Raw genomic sequence first — 18,814 nt, 5'->3', positions numbered from 1 at the left:
CTTGGAGAGCTGTTCCTGTTGTGACCATGCACGGACTGCCTTCCCTCACTGGAACTTTCTACCATTTTTCTGTACCTTGGTTTAGTATTTACTTACCACCATGTTTCCATAATGGTGGACCACCTCTGAATACTGTATTACAAAATACACAGAAAAAATATTTCACATACAGATATCTACTAGAACATCTTACATTCACAACTTATTCAGATTTATAGGTCTATTCCCCTCTCGTCACATTCGGTCACTCAAGTACCTTGGTACTTTTTGAATGCCTTTTATGTAATCAGTTGAAGGTTATGTACATACCGGGGTAATAACAAAGAGTTCGCTTCCCATGAGATCAAACACCCTCACAGTTCCTGTACTTTCAGCATAGGCCAGCAGGGTACAATCATAACTCCATGCTACACGTCTCCACTGTGGTTTAGGGTCTTTTGGAACTAGAATGAAAAGAAAAGAAGTGCTTTTAACAATGCGGTACACAGATAGTTAATATTTATAGTTACTGCAACTAAACTAACTATTCAACTACATTATATCCTCTCCCAAGGATTTCTAATGCTTCAGTTCAATAGAACACTTTCCAGAGCCACTCCAAGTAAAAGTGGGAAGTATAAACCACAGCAACCTCTGCCCCACTTACTTAAGCAGCAGAGACTATGAACACCCAGGGTCTATTGAACACTGAGCATGACTTGGTCTGGAAAAGGCTCAGAAAAGTACACCTCAAAATATTTATGAAATTAAGATAGATCAAAAGCATAGAGAATGGGCAGAAAATAATTCTAATCCAATGAGCTGAGTAACTCTAACAGCAACAAATGAAAATTTCAACAGAGATCTTTTAAATATATCAAACATAGATACCAAGGAAATACAATTGCAGAGTTATACAGACACAGTATTGGAGAAACGCATATACACATATATTAGGTGAATCAACTACTATCCTATTCAGTCCTACAATTATAACATTTAAATAATCAGCCTTAACAATCCAACATATGCCTCTTTTCTGAGTTTTTTCAGTAAAATAAAAGAGAGAGAGAGACCATGAAACTCTAAACTCATAGATTTGAGGTTTTTGATGTTTTGCTTGCTTCACTATCCCCTCATTAGAAGCCCAGAACTGAAAAGCCTGGTAGGACCAGTGCCCTCCCTTTATCAGCAGGGATTCCAAATGATTAGGGGACTGACAAGGTGAGTCAAGAGCAAAGAAAACCCAGAACCTAGTGTCCCGCCTTCCCAAACCATAAGCATCTCACTACCACACAACTAGCTCTCAGTCTGGACTGAGCCTCAGAATCACCTCGGGGTATTTCTGAGATTCATTAAATTCTCTCTCCTCTCTGGCCACTAGAATGCCTCAGTTCAAGCTGCTCTAATCTCTTGCTGAGCCTCTCCCAACAGCCTCCTAACTGGTCTCCTCCCTTCAGTTTTTTTTTTCCCCCAATCCTTCCTCCATAATCTCCAAAGAGATCTTTCTAAAAGAAGGAACAGACACATCCTGCAGCTGTGTGGTTCTCCATTTCCAAGAGAAGCAGGGCCACAATCCTACACAAACACACACACACACAGAAGGCCCCTGACAAAGGGTTCCATCACAGGCTTCCAGGGTCGCCTCCCACCACTTCCTCCACCACACAGCTAATAAGCCATCAACAATACAATCACCTGGCAAATAAGCAAATCATGTATACTCCAGGCTTTCATACACACTGCTGCCTCTTCCTAGGATGTTCTTCTGTACTCTTCAAATGGTTTTCTTTTGTTACAACCACTGTGGTAACAAAGGGGTACCTCCTCCCTCCTTGGCACTCTTAGAAGCTGACTGCTCTCCTTTCTGTGCCCCCAAATATGCTGTACAAAACTCTTCCATAGCATTTATCACAACCTATTAGGTTGTTTACATGACTGTTTCCCCCGAGTCTCTGAGCTCCGTAAAATCTACAATGTCCTATTTAACACCACCATCCTAGAAACTGGAACAGAAAGTGATTAGTGTTTCACTAATGAGTGAGGACTAAGTCTTTCAGAAAAATCTATAATAACAGGGCAAGGTAACGGAAAGAGTTTACCATCCCTCAGAGACTACCAATTAAACATGAATTACATAACTAAAGTTTTCTTTCCATCTAGGTGAGATACCATAGAATTCAGACTTCCCTTTTATCTCTGTAATACACATAACAGATGTTCTGTATATGAAGAAAGAATACCAGACATCAATGAGTTTCTTTAGTTTGACTATTTATCGACAGGCAAGAAGCATACAAAAAAATCCAACAGGGCCCTTGAACACAGGAGGATTCAAAAAAAAAAAAAAAAACCAACTATACTCTAGAAAAGAATTTTTTTAATTAGAATATAAAAAAAGATCAGTTATCTGTCTTTATAAAGCTATAAAAAAATCACACTTGGAAGTAAACACAGGCACAAAATAAACAACATAAGAATACAAGACCTGCCTACACACAGATGCTACACAAACACCAGCTTGAGGACAATTTAATGCCCTGAAAAATATTCACCTGCTAAAGAAACACAGAAATATTTTTCCATTACTGTTCTACCTGTGATAACAGGTTTTTTTCCTCTTATTTCATTTCGATAGGATAAATAGATTTATACACCACATTCTTTATCTAAAACAAGTTCCATCTGAAAGGGATTTGTTTTCACTATTACTTCTAGTCATAACCAGTAGCTCCAGGAAACTCAGCATGTGTTTTGACCCAGCTAAAGATATGTTTTCATTACAAAATAAGATTTCACATAACAATGTAAAAACAAAGACTTTTATCACCAGATTTTTCCAGCTGACTATGTGGTTTTGGAGAGGATAGAACAGTCCGGATTTTTACAAAGCAAGTGTCAATGGGGTTGTCTGAAAAGTATTCAGAAAAGCTGCTGGTAAAGTTAGCCTGCAATCTGACACTTGCCATATTCAGAGTGAGACCCTTTCTTCTCACTCACATCTTGCATCAGTTGTGGCCCCTTCAACCAGTGGTTGCCAAGTTCTTTCCCACTTGGCGCTTTTGTCTGTGCTGTTTTCTCAGCCTAGGGCCCCCTTCTCTGAATCCTTTCCTGGCTCCTTTTCATCTTTCAGATGTTGATTTTTTCAATTTCTCAAATGTTTCAGTGATACAGATCACTTCCCCCAGGATGTGTTCTCCGGCCATCCTGTCTATGCAGCCTCAAAGCCCCATTGTTCCCCACTGTCCAATGATTTCACTTCCTTATCTTCACATATCTTATCCCAAACAATTATACATGTGTTTGTCTACTTTTTATCATCTGTCTATTCACTGAACTATAAATTCCAAAATGCCAGGTGCTGGGCCCATTCTGTTCATAAGAGATGCCCAGCACGCTGGTGTAACAGGCAATCACTCTAGATCAGTGCTCAGATTAGAAAGAGAAACAGTGAAAGATTAAGAAGCAAGATACACTGGGTTCTATTCTCAGTGTTGCCATAAAATGAAGGGTACAACCTTGGGGAGATCACCAAGGTGCAGCTCCCTCATGCGCAAGATGAAAGGCTGAATGAACAATCTCCTCCAATGAGTAAGAGCAAACTAGTGGAGCTACAAAAACTTGCTGTGGGGCAACTGGGTGGATTGGTATATTAAGTACCTGTCTTCAGCTCAGATCATGATCTCAGGGTCCGGGATCGAGCCCCACATCCCGTGCTGGGCTCCCTGCTTGGCAGGGAGTCAGCTTCCCCTTCTGTCCCTTCCCCAGCTTGTGCTCTCTCTCACTCTCTTTCAAACGAATAAATAGGATCTTTCGAGAGAGAGAGAGAGAGAGAGAGAGAGAGACTTGCCGAGAAGGTAAATATTTGAATGTTTGAAATAACGGTGTTGGTAAAGACATGAGAAAAATGTTATACTCCTGGAATGAAAAGTATAACCATGAAGAGAAATCTTGAAAAAAAGCAACAAACGCAATTACAAAAAATTATAAACAAAAAAAAGTTCTGTGGACAAAAATAAAAACAAAAAGTACACCAAAACAAATTTAAAAGGAAAGAGACTGGGTGAAAATATTTGCAATACATATGACCAAGGGTTAACATTCATACTATCACATCAATAAGAAAAAGTAATCTAAGAGTAATGTATGGCAAAAGGATTAGATCTAACAATTCACCAAAAAGTAAACATAAAAATAGCCACTTAATGTATGCTCTACCTACTAACTAAAAATATGCAAACTGAAAATGAGATTTTTTTTTCCTTTGCCTGTGAACCTAATGAATATTTTTTTAAATAGGTAACATATGGTGCTGACAGTGGAGAAAAGAAACAGCTTCAATCATTCCTTCTTCATAGTTGTATAAATAGGTGTAACTTTCTGGAAAAAATTATAGTAGTAGCTATTCTGAATACTATACCCAGAGACCAACAGAACATAATTTCCAGTGCCAGGGGCTGGTGCGGGGGGCGGGGGGGGGGGGCGGTTAATGGGGTGCTCAGGAGAAGGACGAGTTGAGTAAGAAAAAGAGAAAAGAGAAGAAAACAAGCAAGCCACTGTGAACAACCTAAACCTCCAACAAGAGTGGAATAGATAAAGAACCATGTGGTTCACATTCTTACAATAGATGCTGTGGCTACTTTTAAAAGACTGAAATAAATTTGTATACACGAACTAGGAAAGCCATCAACACTTTCAGAGGGAGAGCAAGCTGGAGAACAAACTATACAAGATAATCTCATTTTTGTTAAAGAAAAATGTTGATCCATGTATATACAGCTTTATATAAGCATAGAAGGTTTTATATTAAATCATTAATATAATTTCCTATGAAAAATGTAAATCGAAAAAAAAATTTTACTTTTTCTGTTTTTTGTACTGTCTGAATTTGTTACACGTATGTACTGCTTTTGTTATTAAAAAAAAAAAAGGTAACTAGTCTCAGTCTACATCTCCCACCATAAAAGAAAAAATAGGTCAAACGTCTGTTTTCAGACATTATACTACAGGCAGTGCAAGACTCTGATGATCACTGGGAGAAGTGACTTTTAGACAGTAGGCACCTGTGGCCCATGGGGCGTGAAGAGGGACCTCCAAGCACACGTGAATGTCTCAACAAATTGAGCAGATAAAGTACGGAGTTTGGAGCTACTGAGCTGAATACAATCTGCAAGGCAGCATTCCAGAGGAAGCAAGGCAGAGATGGAGCTGTAAAAATCTGCAGAGATGAAACCTGGGTCTTGGGACACACACATACATACATATATACACAAAGACACACACACATACACGGATAGATTCTACAGGACCCAGAACAGATGGCTACTGGGGAAGAGTTGTTTGGAACTTGGAGAGGATGTGGGAACATTGGAGTTCCACCCCATCAGGGTAGAGAGATGTCAATGAACACTCAGAGCTCTCATAAGCAATCCCAGAAAGACCCCACCTTAAAATAGGACTAATCTAACCCCAAAGTAAAAGCAATTCTAAATCATATAACACTTAAGAACAAACCTTAAAAGATTAAGCTGATCCCCAAAGAAATTATCCACATCCCAGAACAAAACTCAATACTCAATTAGGGAAGAGAACAAAACTTACTAACATACAGTGTTAGAAAAAATAAATAAATAAAACACAAAAAAGGATGCCCCGGTGACTCAGTCATCTGAGTCTTGATCCCAGCTCAGAGTCATGAGTTCAAGCCCAGTTTTGGCCTCCATGCTAGGCATGGAGCCTACTTAAAAAATGTTTTTAAATAAAAAAATTAATTAAGAGCAGTGGGTGTTATATGTGACTGATGAATCACTAAATCCTACCCCAGTAATACTACACTATATGTCAACTAAATTGAATTTAAATGAAAAATTAAATAAAATCAATTGATCATAAATTAAAATAAAACAAAAAAAATTTTAACATTAGATATACGAGGCAGGAAAATTTCCATAATCATGGGAAAACTTATCCAATAGAAATATACCCAGAAATGATACAAATTAAAGAATAAGCAAAGACTTCAAAACAGCTATTAAAGCACATTTGGGAATTCAAAGAAAAAGAATATATAGAGAATCTCAATAAAAATGTTCTGGAAAATATCAAGTCAATTTTAGAAATACAGAAATACAAAAGACAGTATCTGAGCTTGGGCTGTCAAGTGGCCCACCAGGCCACCAGCAGGTTGCTGCGCTCTCAGCATACTTACAATAAAATCTGCTCCTTAGCACCAGAAGCTCTAATTTATGGTATCTCAAAATCAGAAATATGAGAAAAATCTCTTGATTAACATAGTATAGCTCTAAAAAAAAATCTAATTTCTAATTCTATGTGCTATTATTTAGGTCACTATTCAGGACAAAAAGAGAAAACTATTATTTATGGCCTAGCAAACACAGCGAACACAAGTTGCAACCTCATTTAAAACATTCTCAAATGACATCTATTTTATAAAGCAATAATTGAAAAATATCAGAATGGAACCAAATAGCTCCTATTTCAGTTTGCAGACTGTGCAATATATAGTTTCAAAAATGCATTAACACCACTTTGGCTCCTTTTCTCCAAGCTTACACAGGAAAAATCATTCAGCATATGAGAGTTATTCCCATAAAGATGAGTCAGATAATAAGCAAATGATCATTAGATCAAATTATATGAAATGGAAAGAAGCCATTAATGCAGCATTAAGGTCATAAATTCACACATTCGGAAGCCAACAAAATAAAACATTAGTTCTCAAAGCATTATTATCCCATCCATGCTGCCACATTAACTATACACAGTAAAACCTCTAACAAATGTTATAATTTGTGTGAAATAGAGGGTTAAGCTTCCCATTTTCATGTTAACTTGCAGATTTCTCAGTTTACATACTAAGTGTGGATATCTAATGTCATAGCTCAAAAGGGCCCTGCAGGTCTGAATCACTCTAACATTCTGAACGTGCTTCTCAGAAGCTCACAGTGGGCTCCCCAAACCCTCACCCAACAGAAGCACAGCACTGGGGAAAAGGTAACCGAATACCCATCTCTAAATTATTCCAGGAACTTCTTGATCTTTACACATTATGTAAGCCAGATCTGGTCTACTTTAATAAGCGTTGGTGAAGAAACTATTATTGAAAGTAAGTTCAAAAAAAAAAAAAGAAAGAAAGTTCAGAAAATGCTAGAGCTCCAAGCTTTAGAAGTACACAAATACTATATATTTCTCAACAAGATACTAAGCTAACAGGGCCTCTTATCTATCGTTTATCTACAGTATGTATATATATTTGTGTGCATGAGAAATCAAAACCATAAATACCATGATAATCATCCATGATTTTATATATGTATATGCAAGCTATTATAAATCTATATATACAGTCATGAATTTCCAAAATTAACTCACACGAAAATGCAAATATACTTTGTTCAGACATAAACTCATAAAAATCATTGTAATAGTTCCTAAGTATCACTACCCACTGAATAGGATAAAGAATTATGTGCCAACATGTGTGAGACATCATGCTGGACATCGGGAACAAAAAAAGTTGAGTAAGATGGGAGCCCTGCCTTCAAAGAATTTACAATCTAACTGGGAATCAGATAAGCAAATCAGCACTTAAGGGGGCGGGGGGGGGGGGAGTACATTAGCCTGAGTGTGGGGATACATGTACAAACAAGTCCTAGGAAAACATTAAGAAAGATGTACAAATGATGAGGAAGCAGGCAGGGAGGAAAGGTTCCCCAAAAGACCCGATGCCTGAACTAAAATATGCAAGACCCATTAATTAAATATAAAAGTGGAGCTTCTAAGCAAAAGGAACTATCAGTACCAAGGCATGAAAGCACGATGGGCCTGGGAAAGCATGAGCTGCTTTGTACTAGAACACAGAATGTCTGACAGGGGAATCGTCAGGGACAGACAGACTGGAAGGTCAGAAAAAATTAGCAGGATTCTACCTATAGTCAGTGGGGAACAACTGAAAGATTCTAGGCAGAGTAACTGCACTAGTGGTGGTGGCAGTGATAAAAGCTTAAGGTCTCCTAAGTACTTAGTATGTATCCGACATTATACTAAGAGCTTTACATAGATTAGCTCATATTTTTTTCCACAACCCCATCTATAACATTATGCCATTACAGATAATTGAGGCTCAGAGACTAAGGTAACTTGTCCAAGGTCACATTTCTAGAAAGCAGGGAGCCAGATCTGAAGGATAACTTGATGGCATTTCCATTTAACAGCAATCATTTGGCAAGCAGTGTGAATTGTGGATCACTGAGAGGCAAAGAGAAGAAAACCTGGTCAGGAGACTGTTGTATAAAAAACAAAGTTAAAATGTTAAAAGCCTGAGCTAGGGCTGTGATGGCAGAAGTGCAAAAGCAGAGGCGAGACACCAGGGCAAAGGCAATGCTTCCCCATTGTGCCACTCAGTACAGTTGCAGTGAATTATTTTCCTTCCCTGACAGACTGCAAACCCTTAAACCAAGGTTACCTAGCGCTTACTCTTCATTCTATACACAGCGCATAGCAGAGTGCCAGGCACATGCTAGCAGCTTAATAATTGTCAAAGAAAGAAAAAAGAGAAGGAAGAAGAATGAGAAAATGTGTTGATTCTTGGCTTGGTATATACAGGCAATTGAATCACTGACGATCCGGGGGACAAAGCCAAGGAACAGATTACAAGAAGAGGTTAAATTTACATTAACAAAATAGGCAGTTTTACATTTGCTTTTAGGTTATGCATACTATGCATACAGACAACTCCATAAAGAACTCTATTACTACCTTACCCACTAGCATGTATGGAATTATAGAGGTAGAGCGATTCTGACCTACTAATAGAGTATCACTATTCATAAAACTGAAAACATCTTTCAAACGTCTGATCTTTAATTTTCTGAACACATGTGGGTGACCAAAAATAAGAAAAAGGAAAAGGAAACTCACCCTGAGCCACTCACTAATGGCATATCTGACAAGGAGCTGAAGACCAGCATTTCCACAGGGAAGTTGAGGGAAATCCTCTGCATTACCATCATATTGTATTGCAGATTTCAAAACTATCAATGTTTTCCTTCTCCTCACTCTCACTGTTGAAGATTTATCATCTTACCCTAATACTACTTTGAGATAAAATATGCATACTGCGTTCTTCCAATTAAATGAGAAAATGCATGCAAAGCACTAAATACAGTGGTACACAGTAAGGACACCATAAATGTCTGTCATCATTACAACCACCATGATTACCATCATTAGGATGCCTACAACATATGGACTGCAGGTCGCTAAGTAAAACACACAGAATAGTTGCATTTACCAAAAAGCATCCCTTTAATTATTTTCTTCCTGTATGGGTTCCTCTGTTTTTTCCTACCTGCTCCTACAGTCAGAAACACACCCCTGGCTTCTCCTAACTTCTATTCATCCCTTAGGCTGCTTTCCAAAGTCACTTTTTCTCAACAATCTCCTCTCACAGCCCTGGTTAAACATTTAGTCTACTCTGTATTTTCCCTTCATCAGATTTGTCAAAATTAGTAATTATGTTCTCAGTGTCTATATACCTCAAGAGAACCATGCCTTTTTGCTCATGGTCATAGCCCCAGTACCCCATGAAATGTATATGTATATGACATATACATATATGTAATTATATACGATATATACTAATGATAGTAATCTGTGCTGAATACAGAAGAATGATCAAATCCTAGACTTTTCTTTTTTTTTTTTTTTGCTAGTCTATATCTAATCAACTCTGAATTTTTTTTTTTTTTTTTTTTTTGTATTGAATTCAAAATAAAAGACTAGAGCCACCTGACTGGCTCAGTCAGTAGAGCATAAGACTAGATCTCAGAGTCATGAGTTCAAGCCCCACATTGGGTAAAAAGATGAAAAGAAAAAAAAAAAAAAAGATTAGAGACACAAAGACTTTATCCCAAAACCGGTGCAGAATTTTAAGTCTCAATTTCAAATCTCTTCAAAATGTCCAAAATGGACAAAGCAAAACATTTAAGGCAGTAAATCAGTTTAAGAGGTTTTAAAATTATTTTAATAAAGTCAAACAAACCTTGTTAATATTTAATATCTATTCTGACTTTTTAGGAATACTGTTAATGGTTGAAAGTTTGAAATTTTCACTTTTTCAATATTTTGGAAACTCTTACCTTGACATTTCCCAATAATAGACGTAAAATCATCTTTTGCAGACCTGCAAAATAGGTGTAAAATTAAACCAAGTTTCACCATAACACTATTTCATCATACTATGAAAGTCCACAGAAACAATAAAGTAGACAACTTGTCTGCGCAACACCACTAGTCCTCTCAGATGTGGATTTGTGCTCAAATAAGACACTTTCATTGATGACATTTTCTTTCAATCTTATTTCACCAGAAATGGTGAGCTACACTCAGAATACAAGGATATAAGCAAAAGTTCAATTAAACATGGTTTTTAACACAATACAGACACATGGTCCCTCCCCAAAGGTTCTGATCCAGCAAATATGGAATGGGGCCCAAGCAACAATATTTTTTTAAAGCTCTACAGATTGATATGGGTCAAGAACCATGGTCTGTATCATACTGCAAAGTTTAAATCACTTAGGGAAAAAAAGTCTTGCTTTAATAAAACAAATAGCTTTAACCATATTTGTTACTAGAGACCTATTTAAAAATCTGTGATCTTGAAATATATACCAACGTAGTATAATTATTATGTGTTCAGAAATGAATATTGGTAAACCTTCTAAGAAATAATTTAGTAACAATTATCAAAAAACTTTAATGCCCACAGTAATTTGATCTGGCAATTCAACTTCTGTAATAAAGTTATCCCTGGGAAATAATTACAGATACACAGAGATCTCAAGGAAATTTATGCAGCCTATTTTATGAAAGAGAAAAATACACCCAGTATAAGATTAGATTTTGCTAATGCACTCAATAAAATATTATGCAAATACTATATGTGATTTGAAAATTATTATGAACATCTTCCCATAAGTTATAAGAAAATAGGTATCAAATAGAATGTATTGTTAGAATAAAGATCACACCCACACATACACATACAGAAAAGGTGCAAAGAACACAACATTTTGGCGGACCCACAGGTAATTTGCAGTTCTTCTCTCTTGAATATTTAACTCCTTTCTAATATAGAAATTAAAGCAAATTTTAAAGACTAATGTTTATTAAAATATGACAAAAGCCAATTATAAATATGGTAATAAATTTCAAGAAATTGACTATTCAGCCTCCAAGTGGAATACAGCATAAAGAACATGGTCTTTGAAGTGATGCTGACCTCATTTCAGCTCATCTGGGAAACCTGGACAAAATATTCAATAGGAGTTTTATTTCCTCCCAATATAATGGGATGGGTAATAGCAACTTCATAGCTTAGGAAAGGATTAAAGACATTACATATAAATTAGCAAGAACTAGACCTAAATCAGTGTTCATTATTTTCACCCTTAATATCATCACAAATAATAGCTGCTCTTTTACTAGGGAAGGGAAGAGGGGCATAAATTTGGTTTTGTCAAAACTTCATAAATATATTCACTTGAGCAAATTTGGGGGAAGGTGCCTTTTTCCGTGAGTCCCTCATTTTAATGCTTTTTGTTGTGTTCTGTGATGGTTTCTATTTAGTTCCCATATTTATAACAGCCTATAACCATTAGAAATTGTTACTTCACTATTTAGGGAAAAAAGAAACACGGATTAGCCACTTATAAAACGTAATTACTGCCAAACTACAAATTAAAGTAGCTATTCACAACAAGTCTCTTTTTAGCCACGTGAGCCCCACACACAAGCAGGTTAGATTTGCCATATTAGAGCAAATAACTGGAGTCATCTGCCACTTGCTACCAACATACTGGCAAACAGCAGCCCTAATACGATCTTGCAAAAGGCAGGGCTGTCTCTGAACTAAAACTGACATGTGTTTCAAGCTTTTCATTTTTTTCTCCTCAAAAAATATTTCCTATTTAGGACTGCTCCCAAGAATTGAATAATGACCCTAGACACCAGAGTTATCTTTCATATTCTAATACAATCAACAAATATTTACCAAATACCAGATGCCTACTATACCACTACTGGAGCCAATCTTGCATATGTGTTCTTTACCACAGCACAAAAAATAAATGGGAATAGTGAGAACAAAGAAGCTCTTAAACATTCAGGCACAGCCACTGTTCATAGGGTTTACTTTGAGAATCTACCCTGCTTTTTTTTTCCCCCTGACCGTTCCACATCTTGGCTCAAACACTCTTCGTTTCAGGTTACTAGATGCACACATTTTGTATTAATTCAGCAAGAGGAAAAGATTGCCAACTCTGAGCAAGTCAGTGGACTAGGCCCTGTAACACCTGCCAAAGTCAGTTTCATGTATGCCACTTGCAAACACCTTACTTACTTACCAAACATCAACTAAGCACCTACTATGTTCAAGGAAATATAAACTACTAGGGAGAGGCAGCTGGGTGGCTCAGTAGGTTAAAGTATCTGACTCCTGATTTCGGTTCAAGAGGTCATGATCTCAGGGTCATAGGATCAAGCCCGCGTTAGGCTCCACACTCAGTAGGAAGTCTCCTTGAGAATCTCTGTCCCTTTCCCTCTGTCCATTCCCCCCTCTCTTTCTCTAAATAAAATCTTTAATAAACTGCTAGGGAAAAAGGACAGCATTGCTTCTTGCAGACACCAGAACCCACTCACATTGAATTTTTAAGGATTTTTTGCTTATTTATTTGAGAGGGAGTGTGTGCACAGATGGAGTTGGAGAAGCAGACCCCCCGCTGAGCAGAGAGCCCATTGTAGGGCTCAATCCCAGGACCCTGAGATCATAACCTGAGCCGAAGGCTGATGCTTAACTACTGAGGCACCCAGGTGCCCCCACTCACACTGAGTTTTAAGTAAATGACAACCCTGGAGTTGTGCAGAGCAGTAGTCCTAACTATACCCAGGGAAACCCACATGTACACATACAAGTATATACAGCTAGACAACATGATCAAAAGGTACTATAGATTAGTGGTTAAAAGCAGGAACACTGAAGCTAGAATGGTAAATTTCAAATCCTCAAGCAATGCCAGCTTCCTCATTTCTAAAATGGAGGGAAATAAGAAGACCTACCTCACAGATTAAATGAATTAACACATTAAGCCCTTACAAGAATGTCCAACACCGTTAGTATTATCCTATCCCTAAGTATAATAGTGTGTTGATTATTTCAGGAGCATAAAGGACTGGCACATAACCAGGGTGGGGGTGGGAGGTCCATATGGATTGTGTTCCTGAAAGGCTTCCCGGTGGAATTCATGCTTTACCATGTAAGAGTCCTTAGATATATTAACGTTAACAAAAGCTTTTGTAAATTACACACCAGATGAATAAGATCTTGATGAGCATCACTAGCATTGCCTAGAAATTTTCCCTCACTACTTAATCTCGAATACAGGAGTGAACTCCTAGAGCTGGATACGTGTACAAGTTTTAGAAATATTCTACACTCTAACAATCCAGTAGCAAATCCTTTTATAAAAGCAATTTTTTGTTCTCTTCATCAAAAATTTTATTAATAAGTTCCAGAAGCACTTGGTCAAACTCTTCTTCACAGATCTAAATATCAATCCCATTCCCATATACATGTTCTGATCTTAACACCTAAAACCATTCCACTGATGTTCTCATTTCATGGGATAAAAATGGAAATTTTGACGATTAACTACTATTTATAAAGTCACACCATAAGCACATTTCTCAAAAAATCCATTTCACATTACTGCAATAAATGGAATACCAAGCTCTCACCCACTCCTATGAACAATGGCAGTTAAAGAATTGTGCCAGCTTGATGTTTATGGATGCTGTAGAAAAAGAGAAGGACCTGCCTATCAAATACTGGCCAAATTAAGTAATGTAGTTATGGAAGGCTGTCATTATTGCCCATCATCTCCATTCTGAAGATTTTAAGAAGGATTACAAAACAAAGCTTCTGCTGAAGTTGATGCCCCAGTGAAAACAAACACTCTCTCTACACCCCCAAAAGTTGAAGGGTCCTGTTCTGTTTGGAAACTGGAAAAAGAAAGAAATTACACAACGGAAAGCTAAAACCAGTGTGAAAACAACTGAATTATCCTATATTTAATCAAGAATAATGAGGTGTCAGAAAAAAAGTTTTGGCTAGTATCTAAGCACCCTGAAATTTTGGGCTCATTGCTTATTTTTTAAAAACCAAGAGTCAGGTCTTAAGGAACCAGCCTCTAATTCTAAAAGTGCAACATGTTTAGTCTGCTGTAGCTAACTAGTTTCGGGGTACCTGGGTTGCTTAGTGGTTAAGCATCTGCCTTTGGCTCAGCTTGTGATCCTGGGGTCCTGGGTTCGAGTCTCACATCAGGCTCCTCGCAGGGAGCCTGCTTCTCCCTCTGCCTATGTCTCTGCCTCTCTCTCTCTCTCTCTCTCTCTCTCGCTGTCTCCCATGAATAAATAAGTAAAATCTTTAAAAAAAAAAAAAAACACTAGTTTTCCTTAGTTGCTACTGTAGATATTTCTTTCACAACAAAAATATTACTTAAAAAAAAGTACATGGATATCCCATCTTAGAGAAGCCTTCTAGATGTGTAGAAAATACCACTGAATAGCCCAAGATGACAGAGAATATCACTGGTCTCAAGTAATATGGAATCTCTGTCTTCTGTAGGCCCATATTCCATCTACAGCTTTATGCCAACAAAGCAAAGTAGCCCCTACTTTTTTTTAATACTTTCTTAAGCATTTGTTTTAGCTGACTGTGCAGTAACCAAACAAGGGTGACTTCCAGAGTTCTGAAGATACGCCTTGTCTACTAAAAAAGTAAAATTTCTCAGATGACAGCAAAGTGATCTGGGGAAGCAGACTGTGCTACTGACAAAATATCCTTAGTCCTGTAATTGGATAAGTTGGTGTCTGGCACCTCACAGAATTATGTGGGTCAAACCCCTTTAAATATGCCTCTTCAAAAATATTAGTTCCCATAAATCAAAATTATCTCAAGGGAAATTTTAAATATGAATAATATTAACAATTACCTGATCTCCACACACTGATCTTGAACAGCAGCCAAAAGCTTTCCATTGCTTTTATAGGAAAGAAAGAAAAAGAATTCTATATAAATAGTTGTAGCAGTCTTCAACAAGAAGATTTTAAGAAGTTAAAATTATCTTTAAATGTATTCACATCTTTAGTCATCCAACTTTTGACCTTAAAATTAAATAGGAATATCAAGGTACCAAAACATACATAAAAATGATTCAATATAGTTGAACTAATACATTTAAAAGGTATCAATAATATGTGACAAAGGCAATTGAAATATAAAAAAAAGAAATTAACACTACAGGCCAAAAGGACTCCAAAATTAATATCCGTAATGGAAGTTAGATGCTAATCCCAACAGAGAAATACATAAATGTTTAATACCTTACCTTGCAAGTACCAAATGCCAGTTTATCTGTTTATTAACCAAGCGAACCAGTCCATCAGGGAGCAAAAAAGGCACGGGGCTGAAACAACACATTAGCTAACTTAAAATTTAATCATCAAAGACACATATAAGCAAATAAGTATTATAAGTAGCATATATAGTTATAGCAAGACAGGATGTTTTTCATTAAGATATAAAATTTGAATAAACTGGGAAATCCAAAACTCAAAGCTACTAATTGGTTATGTGAAATCTGACCACACACATCTTTTCTTCCAGAAAAACACAGTGGTATGCTCAGATATAAATTCTGTGTCCTAAGGAAAAGGTATCGAAGTTGCCAGTAACAGCAGAGTGAGCTTGTAAGAAACCCTTCCTGCCATCCACACCTAGAAAATCTGATTCACCTCTAACAAAAACTAATTCTAGTATACAACTAAACTCACAGGAAAGAAAGAAATCTCCAAGTACTAGAAATGAAAAGGGAACTTAAAGTTAAAACTGGATACACGTACAAGAACTCAAAACAAGGGGTAACACCTGGGACTGGAAATAAGCTGCAGGGCATAGAAAGAACAGGAGCCAGAAGGGAACTCCTTACTCCCGGTAAGGGCCAGTACCCACCCATGGCAAGACTGCTCTCAGTGAAAGGAGGACCAGACAAACCTCACCGGGGTTGGGGGGGCATTCAGGAATGTCATCTCTGTCTGAAATTCAGTCTGTGGGGTAAAGGGAATGAAATCCCCTATGAAAAAGCAAAACCCCAAACCCTGACCACATGTAAGAGCAGACTGCAATTTCACTTCACCCAAGTGGTGCAAGGACAGCCAAGCACAGGCTCACAATAACATCATTTACAAAAGACATGAGGAAAGGATTCACTGTCAGAGCACAAGCAGATACAACAAATCCAGAATAACACAGGAGGAAATCAAGAAAATAGATGGAAAAGAATAGAGAAAACAAGCTGTTGGGGGGAAAAAAATAAAAATACACACAAGAGAAAAATACACTATGGAAATTAGAAAACAAAAACGTAGGATAAAAGTATCAGTAATATACATTCAGCATATTTGTGTTCATTTCTAAAACACAAAATATTTTATACCATGGAAGTTACAGAAATATTATAACAAACATCAACCTGAGGAGCATCATTTCCTCTGGGGATGGGGGGGGGGGGGGGGGGACAATGAGTTACAACATTTTGCATAAAAAGAGAGAGAAGGCTATCTGAACCAGACAGCAACAACCGCCTAACTCACACAGAGATAATACTATAATAAACATGTTCAGACTTAGTGTCTATACTTCTCAGTCTATTTATAATACTTCATAATTAAAAGAAAAAAAACTCTAAAAGAAAAAGCCACTTGAAACAAATATTGACCCCAAAGCCTGTAAGTTTAATTACCATAAACTCAAGAGCAAAACTGAACTTTCTGCAGTTAATTTTGTTACTTATGAAAGTAACATATCATTGAGAAGATTAAATAATCACTTCATGGTACACTGACACATGAGGACATATTTTTGCCCACACTTCCCTAAGATGTTCAAGGCTAGCAACCTAGGCCACCCAGTGAGCACAGGAAAAACAGCTCATCTCTTAAATACCCACCCCTGTCCCTGCCTCTTCCTCAGCTCTCATCTCATTACCCTCCCTATGTACACACACACCCAAAAGCAAGATAAAATTAAATAAGAAATTGAATTTATACACACATAGACACACACACACACAAAGCAGAAAAACATCGGAGCTAATCCTAGAGAAGAGCCAAAGGTCTCCTTTATAAAACTATTATCTCTGGAACTTTTAAGATTAGATGTCCCTAAGGAAAAAAGCAGTCTGTTAAATAAGTCTGTAAAACAATCCCTATACACCTGTCTAAAAGCAGAACTATATTCTTTGTCAGAATGATCATTTCTTTGTTCTTTTTAAGGCTGAACACTTGCACCATGCCTAAGAACAGACTTAACACTCAAAAAGAATTAAAAAGTACCCAAGAACTGAAATTTAAAGACCTTCCCTGATGCACAGCAACTGAATATTGGCCACAAGAGTTGTTGACACCGTAAGAACAAAATTGTTTTTCAAAAGATCCTCAAGCTACAGATCCATCATGTGGGCATTCAAGAGAAGGCTGAGAACACTCATAGAAAGCAACAGTCGTCCTGAGATATTCTGAATAATGACTAAAAAAACAAAAATTACCTTCAGTCAACTGAGAGATCTTGTCAGTATATCAACTATTTGAAAAGGTCTATTTCATTCACCTAAATGTCAGCATCTGTACCACAATCTGGGACTGAACTCTGAAAACTTAAGTCATAAGTATTTGTTTTTAACATTCACACTGTTCTCTGAACGGACACTTACCTATACCAGATGTATTGACGTAAAAATAATAAACGATCTGTAATAAAAATAGCAAAACCAAATAAGAATCAGCTATTCTTTAGGAATTGCTTTCAAATTAGCTTCGATGATGATAAATCTAAAATATACTGCAGACTGAATCATTACAAAATACGGAGAACAAAATTCTTAAAAGAATATAATCCAATACACACTGTAACTTTTATAAGATCATATATTTGTGTATAGTAAGTCCCAAGTTTGTGTTACTCAAAACTTTGGTGAAGCATTTACTGACAGTACAAAAAGGAAATGTGGGAAGTGTGGTTTGGGAGGTTAAATTTCACCAAAGAGGCTTTAATAAAACCATGGAGTAGAAGTCATAATAATCACCCTTTAAAACCAAAATATTCATATAAAAATTAAGATACTATTTTATACTTTATAACAGATTTAAAATAATATCTAAAATGCAGAAGTCCAGAAGAAACAAAATCTCTAACACACTGAAAATAAAGGGACACCTCACTTAGGTAGAGTTGGGAGGCAGAAAGGGGAGCAGTACCACTCAAGATCAATTACAGGAAGAAGTGTCCGGCCTCAACAGAAGAATCATCAACAGGAAAATCTCACCAGTTCTATGCCCCAAGAAGGGATGTACCATCACACCACAAGTAATTTTATTACTTGTGTATATTTACTAAGTTATGAAAATTTCAAAACATTTGTCACAATGAAAACTGAAATATGCTAGTGCTTGTAACATAAAATTATAGTTAATTTCAAGTAGTCAACTCCTTTGAAACTGAATTCCTCTCTGTGTGAGTAACTCAAATTCACCACTATTACAAGGATGAGCTTTGGTGCCAGAAAGACATGCAGTCAAATTCCAAATGAATGACCTTGGACAAGTGTCCTCATTTAAAAACATGAAGTCATAACAGCACCTGCCTTGCTGGTCTAGTAAAGGATTAGATCAATAAATATACATCAAGTTCTCAGAG

General features: G+C 36.9%; 1 protein-coding gene across 3 annotated transcripts in view; it reads right to left on the bottom strand.

Moving 5' to 3' along the window:
• NBAS (NBAS subunit of NRZ tethering complex) overlaps positions 1 to 18,814 on the bottom strand; it is a 316,983-nt gene that overhangs the window by 294,239 nt on the left and 3,930 nt on the right. For all 3 annotated transcript variants that reach the window (XM_072767683.1, XM_072767684.1, XM_072767686.1), the window contains exons 3-7: positions 17,832 to 17,868; positions 15,450 to 15,527; positions 15,054 to 15,101; positions 10,140 to 10,183; positions 310 to 443 (exon numbers count right to left, since the gene is read on the bottom strand). In XM_072767683.1, the coding sequence (XP_072623784.1) occupies positions 310 to 443; positions 10,140 to 10,183; positions 15,054 to 15,101; positions 15,450 to 15,527; positions 17,832 to 17,868 (341 nt within the window). The remainder of the gene's footprint in view (positions 1 to 309; positions 444 to 10,139; positions 10,184 to 15,053; positions 15,102 to 15,449; positions 15,528 to 17,831; positions 17,869 to 18,814) is intronic.

This window comes from Vulpes vulpes, chromosome 8 (genome assembly GCF_048418805.1).
Source record: "Vulpes vulpes isolate BD-2025 chromosome 8, VulVul3, whole genome shotgun sequence".
NCBI lineage: Eukaryota > Metazoa > Chordata > Mammalia > Carnivora > Canidae > Vulpes > Vulpes vulpes.
This window is presented reverse-complemented; position numbering and strand designations above follow the sequence as displayed.